Here is a 21,784-nt window from a genome sequence, read left to right as displayed (position 1 = left end):
TCCACGAAAATCCTCTAACACCGCGTCCCCCATGATAGCTCGCCAAGGATTTTACATGAAATCGAGGGTGCAGTTCAAATTCCCCACCCCTAAAGCATGGGGATCAAATTCTCCACCCCCTGGAAGACTCTGATAATCAAATTCCCTCCTCCCCAGGACGGCAAAGGTGTCAAATGCCCGGGGGAAGCCCAGGGGGGCATGTTGAATCTTCGATTTGACCGATACATTATGGGCATTCCATGTATAAACTTTAACCTTAACCCTAACCCAAATCGCTAAGGTAATATGAGAAGGGAATGCCCATATCACTACGATTTTTGGAATGGGGATACCCAAAACGTGGCTGTCTCCCTTCATTTTTCCTTTTTGCCTCCCTACCCCCCTTTTCGCGTACTTTTCACTTTAATTTCGCGTCTTCCCCACTGTCAGGAGCCCATTAAACTTTCCAATTTAAGCAATTGCTTAAATTGGAAAATTTACTGTGATGATCATTCTTCACTTTCATCTACAACCGCAGTTCAAAAGTGAATTATTTCATATATACTTCACATCGATATACATTATGTTTATCCCAAAACCCCAAACCTTGCATAACCATTGTTTCCGATTTCTTGTGAGTGTTATAGTCATCCAAAAAAAGAGAAAATTAAATTTTTCTTGAGGGACAATCTTCGGGAAATCCCGAGTGGGAAAAATATGCCCATCTTATTAATTACAATTATAACAAGGTTCTACCGAACACCAGGTCTCTCGCAGGTCTCTTTAAAAAGCCTTCCGTAGTAAGCACCTCCCCCCCGCCCCCTCCCTGAGATGACCTGCGGCTTTCTGATACAACTGGTGTTTTGTATTAAAGTTTGTTTACGTCACTAGTAAGTTAGGACACTCCTTTGTGGTGCAACCCCTTCTAGGAAAAATCCTGGATCCGCCCCTGAATTGGTATGAGGGTATGGTATTGTATTAGACTTGCCTACAAGTCGAGCTCAAATATTTTCAGGAGCACGAAGCGCGAGCTGTAGGTTGGTTATGTTTTCTGTGGCAACCGGAAATGAGAAGCGAAGGACTTTAAGAAAGTCTAAGTGCTGTATCTGAGCAGCTTTCAAACTAGTCAATTCACAAGAACAGTGATATGCTAATACATTCTTACTTTTATTATAAGAACACACCAGTTGAAATGTTGCAAAAGTTTTGAATAACTTGTTATTTGCAGCATTTACTTACTAAATTTAGGTTAATTTGCCAGCTGACTGAAATTTATGCCTGGTTTAAGTAATTATTAAAATATATTATCACCTAATTTATATAATAATATTTTTACTTGAGATTATCATCACACATTGTACTATCTATCTGTCTTTTCATTGGCTAAGAGCTGACAGTAAATTCTAAAAAACAGTGCAACCTACAGATTAGCTAGTTATCTGATAAGAGATAACTGACCAATCTGTAGGTTGTTCACACTGCATGTTATATGCACAGTGTGAAGGTATGTTTGTCGTTTTTTTCTTCAAAACAAATTAAAAAGACAAATTAATATTAAATTAGGTTTTCGTGATACCTGGAAGAATAACGGTCTTAGCTACCAAATGGCTGATAACACTTTTCCTTGACCTCAATTGTTCTGGACGTCACAAAAACCTCATCCAATAGTAAATACAATTATGAATTACATTCAAGCCACAGATTTAGTTGCTAACACTGGAAGGGTCTTCTAAAGTTATTACCTCTTGCTTCACCTTCAGTTTGGTTTATAAAATGGAGTCCAAAAATAAATCCGCCACACAAAACTTTGTTAGGGTTGCCACACAATAGAACAGAAAAATGGGCCCGATTTTTCACTGACCTCTCACCGCTCAAAAAAGTCATGTCCTTTTACCCAGAACAATTCACTTTTATACCCAAAAGGCAAGAGTCCAACCAAATCATCTTGTAAACAAATCATTAACCAAGACACTGAAGTAAGCAATCACTCTGGACAAGCAAAATGTAACATGCTGTAAGAGCTTTTTGTCCAAAAACTGGAATTCAAGTTTTCTACAAGCCACCCCTTTACATTATTTTCCTTGACGTCGACCACTGTTCAAGGAGACCTACCCAATCATAAGCTTTCTTGCGTCATCTAGGTCTCCTTGGCAGTTTTTTCATGTTATTTTCACATTGTGTAATGTATTGTTACTTCTTTTGTGTGGCAAACAAATAAATAAAATAAAATAAAAGTTCACAGTTCCTTTCCTTTTTTCACAGAACATCACCACTTGGTTCTCCTTCTTTTTTTTTTATTTTTTTTTTACAATTTATTATTATTAATTTGAAGGATAAAAATCTATCAACTACACAATGTTTTTCTAGATAAAAATGTCTAAATATAGTTTTCAAGAAATCTTGTGGCAAGATGAAAATAAAATTCCACAACTAACGCAAAATTTAAGACTTGACCCAACTTGCCTACCTAGAAAAAAAAATGTGTTTTTCCCTTAAGTAGGGGGCTACTCTGTTCCAGGCCCCTCTCTTATTGTCACTTGCTTTATGTTTTCCCCAAGCTCCACAATCTGATATACTGGTGGAGAGTCTGCTTATCCAGACCCTGATAGGGGAGGCCCCCTCTTGAATATGATAAATGTTTTAAGATGGAATCTATTAGGAAATGGAGAAATTTTAATGTTCAGTGAACAAAAACCTTGTGCCAAAATATTATAAGCCGTATTGTATTCTTTTTTACACTTTTCAAGGGCTATAGACGTAATTAGTTATCTGTAATAACACCAAAGACAATTTCTTACAGAAGCCCAAGATAATAAATTTCAAATTTCACAGGAATTGTCTGAGAAAACACTGGTAAAAATCATCATGCGTTGGGCTCCAATAAGAACCTTTTCTTTGGAGTTATTTCATACAACTTATCAAATTTATAGGCCCTTGAAAAGTGTAAAAAAAAAGAATGCAATATGATTGAAATAATATTATTCTGGTACAAGGCTCTTGTCCACTGAAAGTTAAAATAATTTTAATCCTAAAAGATTTTGTCTTGAAATAATAATTTTTTTTCTTGGCCTTGCAGGCAATAGTTTGGCCTGAGAATAGGATGGGCTCCCTCCCCTAGATCTCACTGCTGGAACTTCCAGCTGCAAGTACTACGTCAGGGTGCATGGTATTAAAAAGTTACAGTGCACTACTGGCTATGAACATTGATTCCAATGATCTGTAATTGCTGAAAGTAATGTTGAAAATAATCATTGCATTGACAATGTAAAATCAGGTAGGGCCTATTTAAACAGTGGCACCATATTTATGTTCAGTTCCAACAGCATCTGTATGCATCGGCTGAGCCAAGTGCTCATCAGATGCCGTCTTCTGGTCCTCCTTATGCAGTAACTTTTCAATCATTTTGCGTGGAAAGTTAATAAAGGCTGTCCTAGCAGCAGCGGGTGTTGGAAGCGGCATTATTGACAACCAAGTATCGGTGGCAACATCGTAACATTCCACAGAGGCTGTAGCGAGCCCATTGCCGCTCCATCCACCACAAACATAGATTTTACGATTTAAAACTGCAACGCCGGCTTGGTAACGTGGAGAACTCAGAGATGCCTTGAAATTCCACTCATTTTTGTCAAGGTCCAAAGCTTCACATGTGGGCAAGAATGTGTTGCCATGGTAACCACCAATGACATAAATGTTGTTCTCAACAACAGCTGCCATGGCATCTTCACGTCTCTCAATGATTGGAGCAACAGCTATGGGTGTAAACACAATGAACAGACACATTACAAGCTTCTCCCTGTTTAATTTTTTGATATACATAATTTATTTATAAAAAGATATCAAAAGTAATGTATGGAATGTTATTACACATAAAGAAAATCAAAATTGTGTTTAAGCCTCAACTCATAACTAGTTATGGTAAATTTAGAGATAGATATGCTGTTGCTTATTTTTGGGTGCAAAGTACCTCTCAACATCACAAATGCAGCATCAGGCTTTAAGGTTTTTAGGATTTTTTGGAAAGAACTTATGGATTACAGCTACTCATGAACATTTGAAGCCTGAGAGTGACTTCCTGCCTACTTGCCTTATATCTTTTTCCTTTTGTTTTCTTCCATTTCCTTTTATTACTTATGTGTTCATTCATTTACTTACAAGAAGCTGATGTACTCTTTTGCTTGTCGGTCTCCAAGACCTATAAAGCTGTATGTTAACTAGAGTTAAGATTGACCTACATGATATCTTTTGTATGAGACTACTAGGTGCCACGAAAGTGCTGTCTGATAGTTGGGGGCTACAAATGTAATTGGGACCTGTTGAACTTAATATATTAATTTAGCTTTGGATTAAATTTAATTTTGATGACTGCCTTTTGATTTTGAATGCTTGTGTTTTTGTCACTGTATTGTTGCCCACCTAGAATAGCTCCACTAATTGTGGATAGCATAATCCAAAATTATTTTGAAATTGAAGAAACTGTTGTTGTTGTTGTTGTCATCTGTTGATTTTTTATTTTATCCAAAAATAAATATGTTTCCTTTTCCTTATAGCATGTTCATGTATGGTCGTGAAACTGCGGGGTGGTGGGGAAAACATGCACTAGCTTTCTTTTTCCCCCTTTCACTGTAAAAAGAAAACAAAAAATGCCTGATCTCAGGTTACTCTTTATCAAAATAAGCATAGCAGCACCTACATGTAGCTGTAGTGAATGAAGGATATATGAAGTTTACCAGTCAGGTACGAATCTGGAAAGGTTACACAAAATTAGAAAGACGTGGTCTTACCCCCTAAAGCCCAATCGTCTGTGCTTGGATCATACATCTCCACAGAACTCAAGTAACTGTGACCATCATACCCGCTGATGACATAAATGTAACGACCTTCTGTCACAACACATGCACCATCACGCTGATTGTTCATTGATGTTACAAACTTCCATTCATTTTTTGCAGGATCATAACATTCCACAGTGCTGTTCCATGAGAAAGAAAAAAATAATTGTGAGAAGCCCTTGCATTAGGCTGCCATCTCGAGCACAAACTAGTGAACAATGGATTGTAACAATTATTACAATACTTCTCAAAAGTTACCAATTTCATCTTGTTTCTCACAAGAAGAGCATGTGTCTCAAGGGACAAGATTCTCATATTTGAGGGTGCTTACTGTAAACTGTATTTTCTAGCACTATGCAACACAACAAAGAATAAAAGTGCAGGTATAAGCCAAAAAAAGTGCAAAGGAACCAGTCTTTAGTAATGCATTGCAAAACCTGATGTCTGACAAAATTTGTTCAATAGTAATGAATTAATTATCTATGATTCGATTGCCTAAAAATTCATCCTGGGGTAGTTTCCCTCAATTTGTTTGACTCAAAACCCATCAAATAATGCACCTAATGGTGGTCATTTTTGTTCTTGCACAATATAATATTAGACAGTCCCAGCCCACAGATTTTACTCTTTAAATAAGGGATTTCAAGCAACACCAGTACTCAAAACTAACTGTCGTTCACTCATCTAAAATGAGGCTCTCACTTGTAACCAAGAAATTTCTGACAAAAAAATAGCCAATTGTAGCCCTTACTTTACTGCCCTACAATAATAAAAAAACTTGAAACTTAACAGTCTTATAAAATGTCGGTTAATCTTGAGAATACCAAATTTTAAAAAAAATATCTTGAGTGGTTTAAAAATTATTCGCTTATTTGTTAAAGTAAACCAAAATGTTTACAAAACCTTCTTCCTAGCAATGAGCTAGAGCTATCTCCAAGATCTTTCACCATGATGTGGAATTGCATTTCAAAAGCGCTTTGTTTTCAAGAGATAACAGTCAAACATCAATATTGTCCAGTTCTTGTACCATTTCTAACCAAAAAAAACTTCGTCCAAAAATATCTCGATAACACTCTTACAGATTTCGCTTAAGCTTCACAAACAATGAGGTGGCCGTTGGATGAAAAAGTTCCCGTGAATGATTTTGGAAGAACAGTTCCCAGTGTGGAGAAATATGGCTGCATGTAAAATAGGTAATGGCGCCATTTCATTGCTAATTTTTCAAAATCTTTGTCAATGGTGAAATAGTTTATGCTCAAACTTGGAAAGTATTGCCCCGCGAAAACCCTATCCAGCCACCTTAAATTTTATTTTCCTTTGTTTGAAAGTCATTATCATACATTACCATACCCCAAAACAAAAGAAAATAATATTTAAACCAAGGATAAAATTGAACCACAACATTTACACTTGTCATTTGCCTATATAGTAGCAAGAGTTAGAATTGCCCTTTTGAAAACCATGGGGGAATGGGTCAGGTTTAGTTCTCAGTCCACCTCCCTCCAAACAGTACAAAAAGGAATGTACATGTGGTGAAAATCAAAGCTAAACACATCATGAAAATGGCAGTATACACACAGTGTGTCTTTGTTAAGCTATTTTTTTTCTCTTAGCTGTAAGAGAGGATTCTCCCAGCTTTCCAGACAACAGACAGAGTACCATAATTAAAGAGCTGTATCAACTTGGATTATTTAACGAACATTATCCTTAATAGACCTAGCTAGACCTTAGAATTTTGTGGCAGAGAGGGCAACAATTCACTGGCTAGAGGATGTCCAGAGAGATCATCAACCCACTATGTGTGCTTCTCTAGAGAAGCTATATATAATATATAAAACTGTCTGAAACTAGTGTTTTTCTATAGTCAAGGAAACTCAAGATAAAAAAAAACATAAATATTATTGTGTAGTTCAAGAAAATACCCATACTCCACCACGGAGGGAATTTCACTTAGGACCTCCCCCCACCACCTCCCTGGATTTTCCATATTCGCAAGGAACTGATGGCCCCCCCCCCCACCCCTCTGCAATTTCCACAAAGAAAGACAGAGACCCCCCCAACCCCTCTGGAGAAGTTTATTTTCACAAAAAAAGATTATCAAAACTTATTTATGTCTTCAAAAATTATCTGCCAGATTAGTAAGTAGCAATTTTCATACGTTCGAAATTAACCCCTTGGAAAGTGATTTTTATCGTCCAACCCCTTTCCCTCTGGAATTTCCCGGGCCTCTGACCCCCTCCCCCCCCCCTCACCCCCCCGAATTTCCAATTCCGTGGTGGGGGTATGGATATTTTCTGAAACCACACATTGTACTTTTTCAAAAGTGCTTGTTATTATTGTAATGAGCCATACATTACCAAGTTTTCTCTGCATGTATTACATGTTTGAGGCCAGGTAAAAGACTACTGTAAACTGCCACTTATAAGACCCCTCGCCCCCCTCCCAAACATACTTTGGACAGCACTACTACAGCTTGTTTCGAACACCCTTTCTTTTCCAATATTATTATAAACCCCTCTAAAACCCTTTACGAAGATGTATAAGCCCAAGGCTTGTAAGTAGTAGTCTGTAGTACTTAGCAGAAATAAGAATTTCCTTCACCACTATTCCCAGGACACCTAACTACATGTAAAAGGGGCTTTTTTAAGCAGCCACTGACCCCATTATTTTGATAAGAGAGTACACCTTGAACTTTAAACCATAAAAACCTCACCGTATGGGTGACCTGCCATCATAACCTCCTACAGCATAGAGCAGACCATCAAGAGCAACCAGTCCGATATTGCTGCGCGGAACACTCATTGGTTTCATTACATTCCACTGGTTATAGTCTGGATCATAACGTTCACAAGTGTTCATACGCTTCCACTCTTTGCTTCCACCAACCACGTAGACATATTTCCCGAGAGTTTCAATGCCAGGACAGTGACGCGTAGTAAGGTTAGAGATGTTGTGCCAGCGTTCTGTTTCCAGATCAAATATTGCACAGAATGGTCCAGCGATAGTCAGCAAAACACTCACAGTTCTAAGGCAACGTCTGGGGATTTGCCACTTGAAAGATTTACTATCCCCTACTGATTCTTCATAGTCCATCATGGAGTAGATATGTCTCCTCGCTTTAGAAATAATTTCATGGGCTTCTGGGTGATCTGTCACCAAATCATCGGTGGCAATGATTTCTTCAAAGTATTCAGGGTTGATCTGAGGAAGTCGTATCATTTGCAGTAGTGAAGGAAAATGCTTGATGCGTTCTTCGCGGTTGTGTTCTACCCATTTGAGAAGGAGTTCATAGAGGTCTTCCTCACGAGGAATCACAATTTCATCATCCATCAAAAGATCTGCAAGATGAGACGGAGGCAGCACTAAAAATTCCTCACAGCTTGCAGCTTCCATAAAATTTTCCTCAATAAATGTATTTGCTCGGTTCCGCAAGTCATTACTGTTGAACTTATCCGAAAGAGCTCGGATTCCCCAACAATTTGACAAAGTCAGTCGTTCTTGAATAAACTTGCAGCAAGCTTGAGTCACATTTTCAAGCAGTAACAAACATGAACCACAGAAAACATCTTCAACGTTCTCTTCCGTGATCAAAATTTCACCTTTGTAGATAAAATCCAAAAGAATCTCCATCGCGGTCGCTGTTATTTCTTTAACCTCAACTCTATCACTTGTAGTAGCCATGTGCCCGCTGAACATGGCCATAAAGTAGTCCGAGTTCGCAGCAAGAACATTTCGATGAGCAGGAAAGTCTTTGCCCTCTACCACAAGAACTACGTCTGTTAAAACGGAATGCATTCGCATTCGAGCGATTCTTTTAAGGATGTAAGAGTTGTGAAACTCGTCTGTAAAAAGCAGCGAATCCTCTTGCTTAAACACGTCATCCAGAGCCATGATGGATACAAAACAAAGAGGACCTTCGCCGCGTCCACGAAATGAAATAGACCGAAATTTACATTAAATTTAACGCTTATTTTGTTTCATTTGCATCTGTAATAGATAAAACAGTCAACGGAACACGTCTACAAATAAAATACTTATCTTTTTGAGATCCCTGGATAAAAATGTGTCAGACATGTCGCCAGCCAAGGCGTTCTAGAACACGTGACACAACGTGTTTGCGTTAGCAAAAATTTTTTTTGGGATCACTTTCTTGGGAACCAGGCTGAAATCAGCAACCAAGCCTCCTGATGGGTTGGACGGCCTGCGCCCTGCGCCCAGATCCCCTGACGGTGAGAAGTGTGAAAGCAGGGGTATAGGGTACGGAATTTTTTTAAACTTTCGCGGGAAAGTTATCTATTAACTTTTTGTTTTTTTACGCGGGAAAGAAATTAAATTATCTCATCGAATGTCGCTGTGTGTGTACACGAACGTCCTGTCTTTGCGTTACTCTTTCTTCTTCGAATTAAAATTTTTAATTCTGACAGCAGTCGCTTCCGAAATGAATCCAAAGGGAATTTCCAACCTCGGGAATACTTGCTTTTTGAATAGCGTCCTTCAAGGTCTCCTGTCAGTAACATGTTTTGTAGAAGGACTCGCTGGCGTGAAGCACAATCGCAAGAAGTGCACCTCATCGAGAACAGGTATTGAAAACCTTCATTGTCGTTTAACTCGTAAGAGAACAATAAACATTGAGGCGGCCACCCAAATGTTGAATTAGGCATATATTCGACAGCATTGTAATCCACTTACAGGTTTAAATAGCTTACCGTACGAACACAATTTGCATAAGAGGCCGACCATTTAACTCTTGAGGGGGGGGGGGGGGGGTGCGTGATTTTGAAAAAATATTCCTGCAAGCGCTTGTCGGAAGAAAAAATTTGCTTGCAGCACAAATGTAATAGAAAGCTTATGGAATCGAAAAGGGAAAAAATATCCTGCCCACCAGATTGCTTGCTAGAAAAAAAAATTCTTTATGACCAGAAATCACTCACCCCTCCCCTCAAGAGTTAAATGGTCGGCCCCTAACCTCATGCTAAAATACTTCATTTGAAAACTTAAACCTCGCACAACCACCACCTAATTATTATATATATTTATTTATAATAAGCCTTACAGTAATTAAGCTTATAATAAAGCTGGAAACAAGAAATGAAAAAGGAAGAAAGTAAAAAGAAAACATTGCAATATTTTTTCGGGCCACAAAATGAACAAGTAGTAAAAGTGGAGTTATTATTATTTGATACGCTTAATTCACCAGTCCTTTTGAATCATTGAACTGTGTTATTGTTTTGTTTTGAAATAATAAAAGGTTTTCATTAGAGCACAAGTGAAACTCAACATATATTATTAGTCATGTTCCTGGCCAGGTATTGAGGCTTTTCTACCATAATCCACAAATTATTCTAGGTCGGTTGTGCTTGCTGTGTAGCACTCTCAATTTTCTGAACTTGTATGGGACTGTGCCTGGAATAGTTCGCCCAGCAACATTGGTTTCCTGTCTACCACAAGTTAGTAGCCTAATTCAAAAGGGCCAGCAACAGTGTGCAGCAGAGTTCTTTCAAGAATTTTGCAGGGTACTTGGACACACTGCAAACCAGTACAAGAGTCAAAATTTAATTCCTGCCAATTCCTTGCCTTTCTGCGATCCTTTTTCTTTGAGCTGAGGAGTGAAGTAATGTGTTCATCATGTAGCAGTGTCACTTTTACCACTACAATGGAAACTATTCTCCCACTACATATCACAAAGGTATGAATTAATGTTATGAATAATTTTTTTTTTCATATTACACCTCTGAAGGCAGTCCCAAAAACAAATACCTAAGTACGCAAAAAAAATTAGTACCAGGCAGACCACAAGAAAAGTCATTGATCCTGATTTTGCTAATTCAACAAAATTTAATAATTATTTAAATTTAAAAAATTGAATGTTGAATGTTGACACAAACCTGACAACAGGAAAATGCAACTTAGGAACCCCATTTAAATACCATGTGATTCTTTTTGATGCTGGAGCAGTGGTTGATCCAAAGGATAGTAACTACATCTAACCTTCACCTTCCAATATTAGACCCTGAGTGTGTGGAAACCTGCTTTTCAATTCAATTTACACACTGCATTCCAATTCTCTCCCCCCTTCCATCCCTGACATTTTATCACCCCCCCCCCCCCCCAGCCTCAAGAGGTTCTGTGATACACATATTTCTAGTAGATATATTATTAATTCTGGCGAGTTACATTTTGCAGGTAAGATGATTCAATGGGCCAAAAGTATATGTCTAGTTACCGGTGGCTAATATTCCCTCTTTTTCCTGTCCTAATTTTTTTTCTTTCTATATTCAATTGAAAGGGTTGTACTGTACAGAGCTTCTTGAAGGATTATTCCCACCCAGTGGAACTGGAATCATCTTATTATTGTAGCAGGTAACAAAAGTGGAATAATGTTCAACTCAAACACAAACCAACATACACAAGCAAAAAAAACATAAACAAGCAAATTGTTAGTTTATCAAAAAAAGGATTTATTCAAAAATGTAAAAGTAAGTCAACCTGGCCTTAGGTAATCTGTTTGTCCTCTGGTAAATGTTGAATTATTTCTGTTCCATTTTTATCCCATCAGTTGCTCAAAAAGTACTGATGCATGGAAGAGGTTGGTCACATGCCAATCCCCTCTGTCATTGTGCATTCAGATTGTAAGATTTCAAAATGATGGTAAAAAGCTTGGCAACTTGATAGATTACAAGGAGAAAGTTTTTTTTCTGGAACACCATAACTCTTCAGACAAAGGAACCACAGCAACTGATGTCTCATATCAACTGAAAGCTGTCATTGTCCATGAAGGCACCAAGATTTCCTCTGGTCATTACATTTGTTACTTCAAAAGAGGAGACGAATGGTATTATTCAAGTGATACCACTATCCGCCAGTCTTCAGCTCTGGAAGCCACAAGCCAAGAAGCATACCTCCTTTTCTATGGGAAAGATGACGTTGAAGACGTGCAAGAGGTTAGACACGTTTCCGCAATGCCGAGCAATTTAAAGGTTAAAAAAAATTGTCAACCCCAAGTGCCCCTTAAGACCCAAAAAGGAAAGATGTTTCCTATCAAGTCTTCTATCCCCCCTGGTTACTACACATCAAAAGCTGGAAAACCTGGAATTTTCAAGACTGCTACTGGAAGTGTATCCTGGAAATATTCCACTTTGGACACAGCATCTATCAGAAAAGCAGAAGGGATTGCCATGGCTGGGGTTGAAATTGTAGGGCATCCTAGAGTTAAAGCATGGGAGCCAACTGATGTTGAAAAGCTCCTTCCAGCTAAACACAAGATCAGTGAAGGAAAACTTTCCAATTTTGTAATGGACTATCTTTTTTTGCTGATAGAAAATCAGTCTCAAGCCAGTAAAGACAATGTTTCTACTGTCAACTCTGATGTCTACAACAACATGACACATTTCTCAATGAATACCTTTTTGAAGCGTAAATATGACTTACTGTATCAGAATCTTCTAACATCAGACATAATCCTGTGCCCTGCACTGCATGGGGATCATTGGTGCCTTGTTGTCATTGAGATGAAACAGAAGAGAATGGTTTACCTTGACTCTTTGTATAATGGTGTTGGTGCCTTAACTGCGTTCACAAGGTTCACTAATTTTTTAGAGTGTGTGTTTGTGAGCCAAAGCAAAGTAATTGATTGGAAAGAATGGCAGTATTATGTAATTCCATCTACTGAACTTGAACAACAATCCAATTCAGTTGACTGTGGTGTCTTTGTTGTGAAATGGGCACAACATATTGCAGAGGGATGGCCACTGGACTTTTCACAGAAGCAAATTAATGACTTCAGATATTCCTTGATCTTGGATATCGCCAATGGTGGCCCCCTTTGCAACATGTCCACAGAACCAGATCATCATTCTGTGGAATGATATGGTCTGTCCAAAGAAAGTGTAATAGACACCAATTCCTCTTGCACAAGTCTGAAAGGAAAGGCACAAAAGACACATTACCCATCAGATTCAGATTCTGACTTTGAAAGTCCTAAAAAACGACCCAAAAAAGATCCCGAGTCAAATTCCCATATTACACCCTGTAATACAACAGCAAGCCACATAGATGACCACACATATGCCAAAGATGCAGATCAAGCTGATTCTAGTAGAAGCCATCAGATTCCACAGTCTGTTCAAAAAGTATTGCCAACTGGTTATCAATACAGCTGCCATGAATTCAGAGAAATTTCATCACAAAACTTTACAGGTGCACCTCAAGAAAACTTCTATGTAAAATTGTCTGTAAGTAACATCATAACCAAGGAAGATGTTGACCAGTGGCTGCAGCAATTTACAACATCTTCAAATATTAAATACAATGCACGGGGTGGTTACAAGCGAAAGGCGGTAAAAGTCATTTATGCACGATGGTACATTTGTCAGTGTAAACGCAAGAAATTAACAAAAAAGCAAGTGGCAGCAAAGGAGGCTGCCCTGAAAAGAAAAGAAAAGAGGCACAGGACACACAAAGACAACAGTGACAAGGAAGGATGCAAGTTGCACTTGCTATCAAAAGCAAGGGAAAAGAAAACAGATTGTGAGAGCAAAATGTCCATTAGAATTAACAGAAAAAAAAGTACCGGTATGCCATTTCTGTGTGAAATAGAGCTTTGGTGGAACCACAATCACAGTGTGGATTGCTTTCATTTAACTTCATTTTGCCCTATTTTGCCAGCAACCAAAGAAACATTTTTTGCTTATTTTGAAGAGGGTATGAGTGCCTCAGAAGCATTTCATCATCATGAAACCATGTTGATGAAGGATCCAGTAACTCTCATGCTACTGGCTGATCGGAGAATGTGCCCTTCTCTGAGAGACGTTAACAATTTACATGACAAATGGCTGGTTGAAAAGAAGGGTCCATCGAATGGATCTGCAATGTTTGATCGCCTGGAAGAAATAGTTGATGACTACAACAAGAATAATGCAGATAAGGGAGGCAAGTGTTACTTGCAAAGGGTTAACGGAAATGGTCCAGACAAACAAGATCTCATCTTATCCATATGCACCCCTTTGATGTCACGTGTACATGAAACTAGGCAAGCTGGTGAGATGGCCTTTATGGACTCATCAGGGAGCCTTGATCGATACAACAACCCTGTCTTCTTTATGTGCATTCATCATGCGTGTGGAGCATTACCTCTTGGAGTCTGGGTAACATCAAGCCAATCACAGCCATGTCTTGAAAACTGTCTGGAAAAATTGAAATTCATTCTGCCAAGTCATGCTTTCAGTGGTAAAGGTCCCCAAAAAGGACCTGACATTTTCATGACAGATGATGACACAAGCCAGAGACAAGCTCTTAGAGTCCACTGGCAACAGGCAACACTCCTGCTGTGCATTTTTCACTTTTTGCAAGCAACATGGAGATGGCTACAGGACTCCAAACACTCCATTTTAAAGGATGACAGACAACACTTGATGTCCATAATGCAGGACCTTGTGTTTGTCAAAACCCAACAACAATTTGAAGAGATTGTGCAGCTTTTTCCATCAGACACTGTATTACAGAAATATTCCCTATACAAAGAATATTTAAACAAGGCCATAGATAGAAGGAAGGAATGGGCACTTTCTTAAAGAGGAAATCTGAGAACACGAGGCAATAATACAGACAACTACACAGAGTCTATGATCTTTGTTTTTAAATGTGTAGTTTTAAGAAGAATGAGAGCTTACAACCTTATTGAGTTATTTAAATTTATCACAGAAGACTTAGAAATGTACTTTCAACGAAAACTTCTTTCCTTGGCTTTTGGTAAACCACAAAATCTACACCTTGCATCACGTTGTTTTGGGAGATCAGCTAGCTCTGTTAGTCAAAGCACAATAACCATAGATGACAAAAATCCAAGCAAATTCCATGTGCCCAGCAGGGAGGACAATAACATCATATACACTGTTGACTGTACAATAGGAACCTGTACATGCCCACGGGGAACAAGTGGAAATGCCTGCCCCCACCAAGCAGCTGTGGCATTGAAATTTGGAATAAGCAACATAAACTTTGTTCCTCAAACAGCAAAGGAGAGATTCAACCTTGCTATTCTTGCTGTTGGGAATAACAACAATTTCAGTGTCACTCAGTTTGTAAGCCTTCACCAAAAAGAAATTGAAAGCAGTCCTCACTTCTACAAAGACCAAGACAAGGATCATGATGAACAGCAAGTAATATTACCTTCAATGCCTGCTGACTCACAAGAAAGTATTAGCACAGAAACCAATGACAACTGCATCAGTTCACAAACAGATGCCAATTTGCCAGACACTGAGTTATCAGTTGACCAAATAATTAAGCTTCACCAACAAGTCTCCCAAGATATTGAGTACAAGCTTAGAACAAGCGATACTAACTTCAGGCTCTGCTATTATAAATACCTGACTTTGTATAGGAAAATCATTTCAAAGTGTAGGGGACAAGCACCAGTTGCTTCCCTTGCTTCTGCCTATGCACAGTTTGGAAAAGATAGGGGTGGAAATTATTTGCCAGTCTTGCATAACAACTCCAGAATTAAAGTACAACCAACAGCTATTTCCAGAAGGAAATCTGGTATAAAATCTACAAGTGCACAACCAAGTGGTCGTCGTCCAATGTTATCAAACAGTAGCAAAGATGCCAACATGAAAATTAGAAAAACATTCAACAGTCAAAAAAGAAAGAGAAATCTTGCCCATAACATCAAGAAAAACGTACCTAATGCTGGTCCTAAAAGATAGAGCAATCTCTGAAAGAAGTTCTGAATCCACTGTGTTGAAGGAGGCAAAAAACATAGAAATGGCTTAGCATTAATACGGTCATGTGTAGAACTATTTTCCCTTGCAATTAACTTTGATTATTGAAACAATTACAATAATATTCATAACGCAGATGAAGGACTCCATATAGGTTCATTGTAACTCGGCAACAATAAATTGTTATTCACAAGAGTGAAAAATCACTAATGTCATGTTGGATTACTGATGTCAGATCTGTTTTGAAGTTAGACCATATCAGGGATCAGGGAGCATGTTAGAGGTGCAAGCTCTTCCCCTTCCCCCCAGTGCCACTACTGGAAAGTTTTGACATTTTTGAGATTCTGACAACACCAAAAACACATGTATTTCAATCAGTTTGGAGATTTTATCAAATTGTTATCACCATTCGGTTAGTTTTCTGCACAAAAAATGTACATTTAACAGAATAAATTGTGTTTGCTTTGTAACACAAATATTATAAGCACTAAATTTTATATTTGTAAATTTCATATTTAAAAAAATCCTGATGAAGTTGTTGGTCGGGGCTCTACTCTCCACCCAGCCCCATAGCTCCCTGGTCCCTGAGTATTCAACATAGAACTCTGGAAAAAGCTTAACCTTAGTAAGAGATACAAAAAGTGTGTTTGGCAAGCCATTTTAACTCCTGTCATTGGCAAGATGAGTCCCATAGGCACATTTCTAGGTAGGCCTAAGTAAAAATAGTAGTTGCATTTCCTAGGGTTAGGGTTAGGGTTATATATGCTGTGGTTCAATTTTATTCTTGGTTTCAATTCTATTCCCCTTTGTTTTGAGGTCTGGTAATGTATGATAATGAGTTGTTAAACAAAGGGACATAAAATTTTAAACCAAGGATGAAATTGAACCACAACATATACATACATGCATACATAATCTTTATTTAAACACGATAACTTTTTTTTTTTGAGGGGGGGGGGGATAATAATATGATGTAATTATATCTATTCAATATAACAAAGTTAATGATGTTGTTGTTGTTATAGTTTTTAAAGCTCTTAAAGCTTGTGGGGTCGTGTATATCACCTCAAATTAAATTTCAACTCCAATCTATACAGATGCCGATAATTTTTCAACAGTGATTCAAATCAGCTTGTCTTAGTTTGTCAGGATCAAGGTTATACAATAGCAGAAAAAACAACTAAAGTCTAATTTCGTGGAACTTAGAAGTTTATTGTTATATTTTAAGCTTATCTCATGCTTAAAAGGGGTTGGACAACGCACATTGTAAATTTATCAAGCAAAAAGAGAAGATAATAATATTCAAACAAATATTAAAACACTGACTGCGACTTACCTTTCGGTATTTAAATGTAAAAGTTTCCAGCTTTACTGCAATAAAACTTCGGCTGCCAGCTAAACTTGACATTGCATACAAATGGCTCAGAAAGGATTGGAAACTAAATGGGAAGGCTTGGTTACTATTCTAAGCTTAGTTTCCAAGCTCCCAAGGAAGTGATCCCAAAAAAAATTTTTGCTTTGCGTTATCTTACATGACGTGTGGGACTGCGGGACTTCGACAGACTTGGGGAGGGGGCGCAAGGGGGGGGGGGGGGGGGTCCCATCACGAGTTCACGAATGACAATTTTGCGTTTCACGATTCACAAAACCAATATTTACGTTTTCACGATTCTTAATATTAGAGGTCGTATAAAAGTCAAAAACGTTACGTTAGTTCCATTTTGTAATGAACAGATTGCTTCGATTAAGTTACCTATTGGTTAGCATTTTACAAACCTATGACAAAAACTTTACTCGCACAGTTCGCCCACTACGCGTTGTTACTGCCCTAATAACTGTAAGGGAGTCATCGTCATCATCTTCTTCCACAGGATGTTCATTTTCACTGTCAGTGTACTGTCATACTCGTCCTCGACTTCCTGCTGGGGGTTGGTAGAAACTTCCTTGTCGGCTTCTTCTTGTTCCTCTTCCTTCCCATTGAACCTCTTGCGCTGAAATCGTTTCTTCTTGCTCATATTAGTCGGGAATAGATAAAACTTTTCCTTGGGGTAGTCTAAAGGCGATGAACGGTACATATTCAGAGGTAAGGTGCCAGCTTCGAACTTGGTTGTCTCTTGCCTGACAGTGCGCTGACGAACACGTTTTACACGTTTTACGCATTCATCTTTTATTCCACAAAAAGTAGTGACATGGCCAGTTCTAAAGACGTTCAAACTTTTATGCGAACTTTTCAGGCCAATACTAACTCGTTCTTTAGAACCAACAAATTTACCACTTGTTGATTCTTGTTCGGAGTGATAAAAAATTACTGCTTCCACAAAAGTTGACAAAGCTTCGTGAGCCGTGGCTCCATGTGTTGACCTTTGATCTCGCTCACGTGTTCGGGTGATCTCTTCGCGCGCGGCTATGAATTCCCTAGGGAAGGCAGCTGTTGATGGGTCTGAGTGTACTGATGAGTGAAGTTAAATCAACAGACTCAAAAGTGAAGGTCCCTTTTCACTGCCTTTTCCGCGCGCAACAAAGGAAATAGGAGACGTCTGCACGCAGGCAAAGTTAAATCAAGCCACCAGATGTTTGTTAGGTCGTCTGACCAAATTTACTATTTATTTTATTCAATTGATCCTTAATGTACGTGTAAACAATCGAGAACTTTGCCGGTTCATGTTTCACGAAGTGTATAGCCTGCGTAGCTGGCGGTATTGTGTGGGTGCGAGATTAAAGTTTTGGCGGCGGAGCCGTGTTCCAAAAAAAGGGAGTAGGGGCGAGGCGGTTGAAATACCGCCTGCCAGAAAACCCCGGTATTTTGAATACCTCCGCACACCAGTGTGCGGGGAAACGGATTGGTCGAGGGCCATACATATTTCAATCATGTTAGATGAGCCTTCGCGTATATTTCCCAATTTAGGGGGCAGATGGCAAACTGGAAAAGACGTACATGTAAAGTGATTGTGTTTTCCGCTTTAAAAAGAGCATAATTGATGACCAAATTGCCAAAATTGCGTCTTTAAACTTCACAGCGCTGGAATTGTCTTAATTTAGCCGTAAGAAACAAAAAAATTAAAACACTTTACAACTGCATCTGAGATCAAATCCTATCAGGAACACCTACTGAAGAATAAACCACCGGAAATGGTTTCTCAGTATGCATGTAACAAACCAGCTTCATGACCTTTTAATGCTAAGCCTAGTGTTGCAAAAAAAGATTTACTCAGTCAAAGTTTAGAATGATACATGCACTGGGGTAGTGCTAGTAACCTTCGAGCGAGAGCCGAGAAAATAAAAAAAACCCTCTGTTCAAGCAAACTCACAAGGTCACGTTTCACATTGTCACGAGCTTAGGAGTCGTGTTTAGCCTGTCAACGCTTATTTCTAAACTGTCTCGCGCGAAAATAAACGGAAGTTTCAAATTGCAGGTTTCTCTTTGATTGGCTGATTTAATTGGGATCAGCTAACGTGACAAAAGTGGGCGGAATTCGAAAAATCATGGTTCTCTGGCAGGCGGTATTTCTCGCGGCTTCGCCGCTCGTGACGGCTCCGCCGCGATTAAGATTAGGGAACTTAAGATAGAGACGTTTTCGGGGCGACGGCAACTTCAACCGGACGTGACATCATCATTTGTTGGATATTGCGCATGCTCGTGCTCACCACCTTGCCGTCGTGGTCCCGTCGACGACGTGAATCTGGTCAGTTTGGCGTTGTGGCGAAAACGTGAGTATTTAAGTTTCATTTCAATCAGGTTTGTTGCGTTTAGCAACCAACATTTTGTAGATTATCGTTCTTAAATTGTCCTTGTTTTCTTTGAGGCACATTTCAAGTTCGATTTCCAAGCTCTGTTATCTAAACTTACATCTTTGAATGTTTCTATGTTTTCACAGGGTCAAGATCCAACTTGGCAAACAGCCAACCGTAAGTGGACATGGGACAAAATTTTCCCACGAGCCAAATAAAAGTATCCAGACAAAAAATATGAACTCCGATATTTCAATTGTGTGTTTTTAGTTCGCTCTTTTCGTTAGAATATCGTATAAATGAAACGCATTGAAAATTATATAGAATAGTAGGTAATACCATGTACTAACTCGGCGTGGGAATACTGAAATAAAGTTGTTGCCGTTGTTGTTGTTGTTGCATGCAAGTAATTCCCGGGAATTATTTCAATACCAAACTAAGAATACGGTTCCTTGGTAGCATTTTAATGTTCCTGTAATTTGCAAGGCTTCGGCAAGCCTGTGGAGATCATTTTTTCTCAACACGAAATTCTGCCTTGAACTCAGCTGCATCCCGCATGTTTTTTAGCGTGAACGGATCGTAACTGTCCCGAGGAAAATCGGGATTTTTGGACTCATAATTTTCCCACAAAACGAGAAACTCTTCATCCGATACATGTTGTCTGCATAGCAAATATTTATTCTCTTAATTCTTTATGTGAAGCCATATTTTCCTCTTCGGTATTCTTCTAATTAAAGGCGCCGTCCTTCTGAGTTCACTGCCATCTTAATGTTCTATTTTTGACGGGGAGCGACGGCTGCCTTAGTTCCAGGCTTTCTCTGCCAGTCCGGTCGCCGTCGCCCCGAAAACGTCTCCATCTTAAGTTCCCTATTCACGTTTACGCCAAACGGCAAACGTGAATTTGCACCACGTGACCAAGTTTTCCCCCTATTTTTCGTTTACCGTTTATTGCTTCTACACAAAAATATGTAGTTTTATGGTAGTTTTGTCCACAAGAATCGTTCTGGACCTTTTTTAACTGCTTATTTTCTATTCTGAGAAATTCTCCACTGACGTTTGCCGTTTGCCGTATGCTGTAAACGTGAATCTTAATCTATATTACAACGGCTCCGACGCCAAATCTCACTCGACTACTAGACAATACCGCCAGCTACGCAGGCTACGAAGTGTACTACAGGGCGCTTTCCATTAAGGAAAAAAACCCGGAAATTTCGGTGCTAGCAAAAGTGGAATTTCCGATTGGTAAAAAGTTGTTCCATTTGGTCGTAAACCCCGGTACGTGGCGGTGCCCGACCGTGGACCTGGAACTGGTACAAACTACGAGAAACGTAAATGAAACACGACATTCCGTTCGGAAATTCCAACCGGAAAACGGGACCACCTTTTTAGATTTTCCACTTTTTCTGGGAATTTTCCAGTGGGACGAACCGACGAAACGTGTTCCATTTACCGCCGAACCGGAAATTCCGGAAATTTTGACTAAATGGAAAGCGCCCACAATCACGATTCACAGAGCAGTTTTTGAAGTTGCGCCTCCGCTTTCGCGCGCCTCAAATTCCCCCTACCTTTTGCCTTGAACCGGCGTGTAATCGCCTGCCGCGCAAGCCACACTTAAGTCGCTGTAATTTTCCCCATCTAATTTGAGAGCGGAATTTCCAAATTTTGGTTTTGTTGTTCCTGAAAAGCCCCATTATAGAAGCAAGCCCCAGACATTTTTTTTGGTTATGTTTTATATAACGCGCGTCCTTGAAATAACATAACCAGGGCCTGCATTTCATGCTAAGAATGTAAGGCCTTTTATATCCAGTAAAAGAAATTCAACAGAGAGTTCAGAACTGAGCAGCTAGTCTTGCGTTCAACAGGAGTAAACTCATACACTCTTTTTTTTTATATAAGAATGTTGTTTTTCCGGCCCAGGCTGAATATTCTTATTTTTCCGCCGATTTTAGGCTGAAAATATTCTTGTATTATTCTTAAATTATAGCTTATGACATTTCCGTTTTAGAATTTATTGGGGTATCAATTACAAGTGTTTGGTATCTAGATCTGTATCGCGTTACATTGTGCACATACTCCATCGCTAGGTTTTGTTATTTAAAAAGGAAAGAATTTGTCATAATACTTTTTTGCGGTTTAGTTTATGTCTTTTGTGCTGAATACTGTACATATGTATTACATGTACCATTCATCGAACTGTCATTAGCTTTGAACATTTTGCTATAGCTAGTGCAGGTTTTTTGGTTTTGTTGGCTAGTTTCGCCGTTCAGAGAAAGGAATAATGTTATATTTTAAAAACATAAAATTGTATTGTATTTACAGATGTTTGAACACACAAAATTATATCTATCCTTTTCAAAATCTCAGCCTCGGCTTTATTCTTAAAATATTCTTAAAATTTCGTAAATTTCAGCCTCGATATTCTTATAAAATATATTCTTATATAAAAAAAAGAGTGTATCACGCCTCTGCTAGTTATCTGTAAAGTATCGTTTTTTGTAGCTAACGTTTCCGGGACACCTGGGACTC

At 38.8% G+C, this 21,784-nt stretch overlaps 1 protein-coding gene across 1 annotated transcript; it reads right to left on the bottom strand.

The window, feature by feature from the left end:
* Positions 1 to 1,136: 1,136 nt before the first annotated feature.
* LOC140928211 (kelch-like protein 12) lies at positions 1,137 to 8,903 on the bottom strand. Its single transcript, XM_073377925.1, has 3 exons — positions 7,522 to 8,903; positions 4,761 to 4,948; positions 1,137 to 3,728 (listed from the first exon to the last, which is right to left on the bottom strand). The coding sequence occupies exons 1-3, from the start codon at positions 8,697 to 8,699 to the stop codon at positions 3,265 to 3,267; spliced, it is 1,830 nt and encodes a 609-aa protein (XP_073234026.1). The 5' UTR covers positions 8,700 to 8,903; the 3' UTR covers positions 1,137 to 3,264.
* Between the last annotated feature and the right edge of the window lie 12,881 nt (positions 8,904 to 21,784).

This window comes from Porites lutea, chromosome 2 (assembly GCF_958299795.1).
Source record: "Porites lutea chromosome 2, jaPorLute2.1, whole genome shotgun sequence".
Lineage (NCBI taxonomy): Eukaryota > Metazoa > Cnidaria > Anthozoa > Scleractinia > Poritidae > Porites > Porites lutea.
This window is presented reverse-complemented; position numbering and strand designations above follow the sequence as displayed.

What these genes read in the sequence shown, in the direction of transcription:
- LOC140928211 (XM_073377925.1), bottom strand. Translation starts at nt 8,699, where the DNA reads ATGGCTCTGGATGACGTGTTTAAGCAAGAGGATTCGCTGCTTTTTACA. An exon ending in GATGGCAGGTCACCCATACG is followed by an intron (nt 4,949 to 7,521) that starts GTGAGGTTTTTA and finishes CTCATGGAACAG; the next exon opens with CACTGTGGAATGTTATGATC. An exon ending in AGACGATTGGGCTTTAGGGG is followed by an intron (nt 3,729 to 4,760) that starts GTAAGACCACGT and finishes TTACACCCATAG; the next exon opens with CTGTTGCTCCAATCATTGAG.